Genomic DNA, 7,500 nt, shown 5'->3' with positions numbered 1-7,500 from the left:
AGATGTGGGTATGAGGGGGAAGAGAGAGATAGAGGTAGGGAGAGAGAGAGATAGAGGTATGGAGACTGACCACTACATGTGTGAGCAATATAGGGAGGGAAGTTAACTTGGCAAAATTTGAACCGCCAATGACAAATTCTGTAAATGGTGAAATAATTAAGCGGCCACATAATGGTAGATAATGTTTTTGTCTGTACCAGTCCTGTCCATATTTTTGCAGCATTTTTCCATCCTTGCTGTTCACACGTCATCAGACACAGTATGTTCAGCATATACAGAGATCTCCACTCCTTCTTGCCATACATATGGATACATTTTCTTTAGTGGATAGACACAAGACTTCAGGATGTGTGTGCGTGCGTGCGTGTGTGTACGTTTGTGCGTGTCCGTACGTGCACAGGCCTTGACATTGGCACAATAATTATTTCAACATAATTTCAAATATTTCAACATAATTTCATTGTCACTACCCAATTTAGCAGGTAGCTAAGTCTATGGTCTATCATATCATAGTAGCCTATATTCAGTTGTTTTCTCCTTGTATTTCAATTGTTTGTATTTAAGTTCAAGAAAAATCTCAGTTACTCAATTTCTATTTGTTTGATTTATTTCAATGTAGAAAGCCAAGCTTGCTTTAGCACCTCATCTTCTGAGGTTAGGAGTACAGCGTCCTGATAAAGAAACGAAAAACCATATCAAATTTGTGGCTAGTAGAATAGAGAGAGAGAGAGAGAGAGACAGAGAGACAGAGAGGGAGAAGGTGAAGGACCTTCCATTGCCTTATTTCCTCTCTCCGTTGGGACCTCTCAGTGTCTCATTACATATGCAGTATAAACCTCTCTCTCTCTCTCTGTTGCAGTGTCATGTCATGCCATGCAACAATGTGTACAAAACACCGTTTGCAATATACAAACGTAATATATCTGTTATTATCTCTCTGCCCTACCTCAAGACTTGCCCCAGAGTTCCGTGGAAAGCGCCGTTCCAGCATGCTGAAACATTCCACAGCATTTCGTTCCGCTGTGATGTCACAACCTCACCAGCCCTTCGCAGGCTAGCTCAGTCATTGACAACGTGCTGCAGTGTTGCCATTGACAGCGCGCTGTTATTCAGAAATAACAGACGTGAGAACATTGGGGAGACCCATTCAAGTGAACTGTGCATTCTACAGAATGACATCGAGCCATGTAATAAACATAATTAGTGAATGAGGATTGCTTGCCAATTCATTATTATGATCACTTTTCATAATGCATTCTCTGTTTTATATACAGTGTTATGTAGATTATTAGTGCACATTTAAAAATAGTGTCACAATGGGACATGGATGTACAGTATGTGCTGTATATTATATGAAATACTTTTCCAGATGACAGCTTCGTGCTCATTTCTCAAAAGGACTTAAAGCAATGCCCAACCGTCATGTTTATAAAGTATTTCTGGGGGACAATACATGCATTAGTGCAGTTGAATGGTATTTGCAAATACGTTTTAAATTCTTGACTTTTCTTCTTTTCTCTCTGATATTAGCATTTGAGGTAGTAGTGATTATTTGTGGTTCTAGTATTAGTGGTATTAGTGTTAATTCTTCTAACACCTACAGTCCATGGTAGGGAAAAACTAGTGATAGTTCATGTTACATTTGTGGTGGTTCAGACTGAACTACTATGAACATTAATCTATTTTTTACTGGTCCTGACCTACACTAGAGAGTCCATCATCAGAATTGTCTCTGTTTCTCAGTTTATGCAATATGATTATGCATTAATTAGTTTAGTGGCCTCTCTCCCCTTTCCAAACAGGATATAATTAATACCACTAATAATAACCCAAAATATCCCTGCCTGAAAACGCGAGGGGCTTTAGCCAAGACACACACGTCAATGCCAGAATCCCATGACCTCCAGAGAGGTCGTTCAAAAGGGAAAGCTAGGTCATCCTTGCAGGTCAAAGGTCACTGATATTATGCCACTTAACTTAAAGCAGACCTGACATGTTTTGATTTATGTGCACCAGAAAATGCACCATGCACAACAGATCGTGTTTTCATATCAATGTTTATTTAAAACTTGGTCTTGTGTTTTATTTTAAATTCGGTCTCTGTTTTGCTCAGTGATCTAAGGTTACATTAACACACAGATACTTGGTAAAGGTTTAAATACAGTTGGGCTGTTTAAATACAGTTGCCTCAATGATATTCATTTGCCATGTCTTATTGTTAATGTGTTTTGTTTTAGTGATGTACTAAGGGGTGAAAATAACTTTGCACAGAATGGCTTGTGCAAATAATGTGCACGAATATTTTCAAGCCAAGAACACTGTTAAAAAACAGTCCATGGAAATTGTTTTTAAAAAGTTTACCGCTAATTTAACTGGAATACAACAAATGTTTTTGGCCTTGCCCATTCTCAATGTTTCCGTCTTAACTTGTCAGTGAGTCTCTAAATTCTGTTTTTACATGTATTATTTCGGTGCAGTTTGCCTCTATTAAGGCTCTTATTTGCTGTGTTCACAGGGACCTGAAGCCAGAGAACATTTTACTGGATGACCATGGTGAGTAGTAGCAATGACACTCTCACTGCAGCTTATTGGACCCATTTGTGCTGGGTGTCAAAAATCAAAATCCTTGCTTATGCCGGATCAAGTATAGTAATAGGTTTAGGTTTACGGTACTTCGATTTAAACTGGAAATACCTCGACAAACATAATTATTATGTCATCACATCCTGTTAAAAGGTGCCAAAAGGAAAACTAATAATAGTTCATCTTTAGGTGTTTTAAACAAACACACGCACGTAGGCATGCACGCACGCACACACATACATACCGTTATATAATCTGGGGTGTCTACCTTCAACCTCTTCCTTTGCCAGTTGAATAAATGGCAGGTCAAGCATAACCTATGCAATTCCAATCAAACAACACAAACCCTCACTGACTTCTTCCACTGGGTACCCCCTACTCCCCCTGTAGTTCATCCATTTGACCAGAGAAGGGCAGCAGTGCACCAAAGCACATTCTCTGCAGTGCACAAGAACAACTCACTGTTAAGTTGAGCTGAGAATACACTATATTACTAACCTGCCTTGATTCACATATGAACTTAGCTGCTGGTGTATATTACTGAACTAACCTTAAAGATACAATGTGTAGGATTGTGGCCAGAGTAGGTATTGCAACTGTGCTGCTTATTGCAATCGTGCTGCCTATTCCCAAATTTGATCTTTTCATGAATGTTTCCTTGTATGACCAGTAGGTTTTGCGGCTAAAAATGTCTATTATTGGAAACTCAAAATGGTAGACAAGGAGAAGATCCACGTATTCATGTATGAAAAGTGTAATCTCTCTCTCTCTCTCTCTCTCTCTCTCTCTCTCTCTCTCTCTCTCTCTCTCTCTCTCTCTCTCTCTCTCTCTCTCTCTCTCTCTCTCTCTCCCCTCCCCTCTCCAGGCCACATCCGGATATCAGACCTGGGGTTGGCTGTGCACATCCCCGAGGGACAGACCATCAAGGGCAGAGTAGGCACCGTAGGCTACATGGGTAAGAAACCTATTGTGTGTGTGTGTGTGTGTGTGTGTGTGTGTGTGTGTGTGTGTGTGTGTGTGTGTGTGTGTGTGTGTGTGTGTGTGTGTGTGTGTGTGTCCTTGTATGCACATGGGTAAAATAACTTCTGATGTCCTTTGCATGTGTGTCTGCAACATTAACGTTAAACATTATCTAGTGGTCGACTGGGCTCTGAGCTACCTCCTTTACCAAATTAAATCTGTCATTTGTGTGTGTACCGTATGTGTGTGTGTGTGTGCATGCATGCATGTCTGCATGTGCATGTGTGCATGCACGTGTGTGTACATGCGCATGTGTGTGTGTGTGTGTGTGTCTAGCTCCGGAGGTGGTAAGAATGAGAGATGAGAGAGAGGTATATTGTACGTTCAGCCCTGACTGGTGGCAGACTGGTGGGCTCTGGGCTGCCTGCTGTACAAGATGATAGAGGGCCAGTCATTCATATGTGTGTGTGTGTGTGTGTATGTGTCTGTCTGTCTGTCTGTCGGTCTGTCTCTTGCTCTGGACGAGATGATCGAGGGCCAGCCATTCATATGTGTGTGTGTGTGTGTCTGTCTGTCTGTCTGTCTGTCTGTCTCTTTCTCTGGATGAGATGATCGAGGGCCAGTCATTCATATACGTGTGTGTGTGTGTGTGTGTGTGTGTGTGTGTGTGCGTCTCCCTAGCTCCGGAGGTGGTTAAGAATGAGAGGTACACGTTCAGCCCAGACTGGTGGGCTCTGGGCTGCCTGCTGTACGAGATGATCGAGGGCCAGTCGCCGTTCCAGCAGCGAAAGAAGAAGATCAAGCGAGAGGAGGTGGAGCGGCTGGTGCGGGAGGTGGAGGAGGAGTACTCTGCCAAGTTCTCAGAGGACGCCAAGTCACTCTGCAAGATGGTGAGTTAAGTCAAGTCGTTAGCTTGGCTAGGAGTACTCGGCAAGTTCTCAGAGGACGCCATGTCACTCTGCAAGATGGTGAGTAAGACCGGCTCCACACTGAGGTGTCGCGGAAAGTAAGCGAGACGAACGCGGTCTTTCTGCTTAGCTTCGGCCGGTTTGTTCTACTCTGCCTTTCACACCGACAGCGTCCGCGTGCGCGGGCAGTCCTATTCAAAACCCCCCCAGAGCCAAAGCTAGCGCGCTACTTTGCCATTCATTTGAATGGGACACAGCCGGTCGCCGGCGTGAAAAATACGCATGAGTTCTATTTTCCAAATGCAGCGCGGACCAGAGCGGAGCCAGCTCCCGCGTCGCTGGGCTCTATGAAGGCAACTATGCCTCCCGCCTCCCTCCTCCTTCTCCTCCCTCCACAGACCCCTGTCATTGGCATGTTTGCAATCACTATTGGTGGTGGGAGACAAACAGTTTCACTTTTCAGCTTCGGACCAGACAGGCCCTGGCAATTAATTTTATTTTTTTGCCTCTTTGATGAATCGTCGGCTTAACCTTTTAGCCCCCTTCTTTTGGGTGCCTGTGTTACCATGGTTAGCATGGCAGCGGTGGGATGTCATTAAACCTGGTTAGTGCCCATTGTCGCGCTGTAATGCATACTTTTGCCACCCAGGAAATTGGCGTGTAAGCGACCTTAAGTCAAGTCGTTAGCTTGGGTGGGAGTACTCGGCCAAGTTCTCAGAGGACGCCAAGTAACTTTGCAAGATCAAGATCAAGTCGTTAGTTTGGGTAGTTTGGTTTAGATCAGTGGGGTTAAGCACTAGAGGAGGAGTACTTGGCTAAGTTCTCAGAGGACGCCAAGTCCCTCCGTAAGATGGTGAGTAGCAGAGGAGTAGGGCCTGTAAAAATGAGAACAGTTGTCTGACTGGTTTGTTTGTTACACCACTGGCTGAGCCAGACAAGTCGTGCTTTTTGTGACTGGGTTATGAGTTGAAATACATATCTGGGTTATCTGAGCGTGTGTGTGTGTGTGTGTGTGTGTGTGTGTGTGTGTGTGTGTGTGTGTGTGTGTGTGTGTGTGTGTGTGTGTGTGTGTGTGTGTGTGTGTGTGTATGTTCATGCACTTGCGTGTGTCTGCGTGTTCGTGTGTGTGTCTACGTGTGTGTGTGTGTGTATGCTCATGCACTTGCGTGTGTCTGCGTGTTCGTGTGTGTGTCTGCGTGTGTGTGTGTGTGTGTGTGTGTGTGTATGCTCATGCACTTGCGTGTGTCTGCGTGTTCGTGTGTGTGTCTGCGTGTGTGTGTGTGTGTGTGTGTGTGTGTGTATGCTCATGCACTTGCGTGTGTCTGCGTGTTCGTGTGTGTGTCTGCGTGTGTGTGTGTGTGTATGCTCATGCACTTGCGTGTGTGTGTGTTCCTCTGTCCTCAGTTGCTGGCCAAAGACCCCAGCGAGCGTCTGGGCTCCGGGGGAGCCTCGGAGGTCAAAGGTCATGTGATATTCCGCTCCATCAACTTCAAGCGGCTGGAGGCCGGCATGCTGGAGGCACCCTTCAAACCCGATGTAAGCCACACACACACACACACACACACACACACACACACACACACACACACACACACACACACACACACACACACACACACCTCTCTCTTTATCTCTCTCTCTCTCTCTCCATCAAGCATCTCTCTCTCTCTTAAAAACCCTGATGTGAGACACACACATCTTCAATTTCGATACCTTCTACATTCTAAACCTCTCTTGATCTCGCGCCTTCTCTCTCCCTGTCTCACTCTCTCACTTTCTACAAGTGTGTGTGTGTGTGTGCATGTGTGTGCGTGTGCATGCAGGTGTGTGTTTGTTCGTGTGCCAGCCAGTTTGTGTGGATGCAGGAAGTTCTGTGGCCAGAAAAGGGTGTTGTCCTTGGCTGGCAACAGTAGCCAGTGATCTTCCTCTCCATCTCCAGTGTCCATTTACACACACGCACGCACGCACACACACACACACACACACACACACACACACACACACACACACACACACACACACACACGGAAGCATATGTGTCTTGCATTCTGAGCACTAAGAGGGCAGTGATCAATAGGCAGCACTCACAGAGACGCCAGAGAGGCATTATAGGCACTGCGTGATGATTTGCTAAACAGTTTACTGTTTAATTTTCAAGTCACTCAGTCTCTGTATAACAGCTCCTGTACAATGGGTGTCAAACATAAGGCCTGGGGGCCGGATGAGGCCCGCCAGATGGTTTTATCCGGCCTCAGACTTAAAGAAGAAAAAAACTAAGAATGTAAAAAAAGTAAATCTCTTCCTCACTAACTCACCCAAGGTTTCTGGAAATGTCTGAGATTTCAGGTTTTCAACACTTGAGAACGAATTTGCCTTTTTTTTTGCTCTGCATTTGCAGTCAATGTTCCTAATATAGCCGTTGACATCCACTTTCAGATGATTGACTAGAAATGCGATTCTGACATGAAAAAATGATCAATATTTCGCAATTACGTTACTGGTCCAGCCTACTTGAGACAAAGACAAATACAAGATGAGAAAGTCCGCTTTTAACACGATTTCTTTTGCTCCCACTTTAAAAACATTTTTACATGGTGTTTCAGGTCAATGGACCTTTTTTGTTATTGCTGTAGTTTCTTTGACAGTTTGTGTTTGAAGACCTGTGGGTTTTTTTCCGCGTTGGCCCATGTCATGCTTCTCATCAGGAAAGCTCCCTTGGTAGACTATCTTTATAGTGATGTAGTTTTGAGCCCAAAGAATCTGCATAGTCATAGCAGCCATGTTTAAATAGACATTGGGTCTGGTGATCATACTTACACAGTGCATATTACTAGAGCTGCTGACATGGGGGGACAAAGGGGGTTGTTGTCCCAGGACCAGTGAGAGAGGGGGCCCATAATTGGTTCCTCATTGCATTGTATGCATTGAGTTGGGGTGCCCTTTCAGATGACTTTGTCCTGGGCCTGGCCAAAGCTGTCAGCGGCCCTGCATATTACAATAAGGTTTGTTGGAGTTTTTGAAAGCATGACATTTGGAACAAATGGAACAA

General features: G+C 44.6%; 1 protein-coding gene across 1 annotated transcript in view; it reads left to right on the top strand.

Annotated features, from left to right (window-relative positions):
- grk6 (G protein-coupled receptor kinase 6) overlaps nt 1–7,500 on the top strand; it is a 74,296-nt gene that overhangs the window by 59,509 nt on the left and 7,287 nt on the right. Inside the window, exons 10-13 of the mRNA XM_063203126.1 lie at nt 2,516–2,553; nt 3,449–3,538; nt 4,225–4,433; nt 5,856–5,987. Of these exons, the coding sequence (XP_063059196.1) occupies nt 2,516–2,553; nt 3,449–3,538; nt 4,225–4,433; nt 5,856–5,987 (469 nt within the window). The remainder of the gene's footprint in view (nt 1–2,515; nt 2,554–3,448; nt 3,539–4,224; nt 4,434–5,855; nt 5,988–7,500) is intronic.

The sequence above is a fragment of the Engraulis encrasicolus genome, chromosome 7 (genome assembly GCF_034702125.1).
Source record: "Engraulis encrasicolus isolate BLACKSEA-1 chromosome 7, IST_EnEncr_1.0, whole genome shotgun sequence".
NCBI lineage: Eukaryota > Metazoa > Chordata > Actinopteri > Clupeiformes > Engraulidae > Engraulis > Engraulis encrasicolus.
This window is presented reverse-complemented; position numbering and strand designations above follow the sequence as displayed.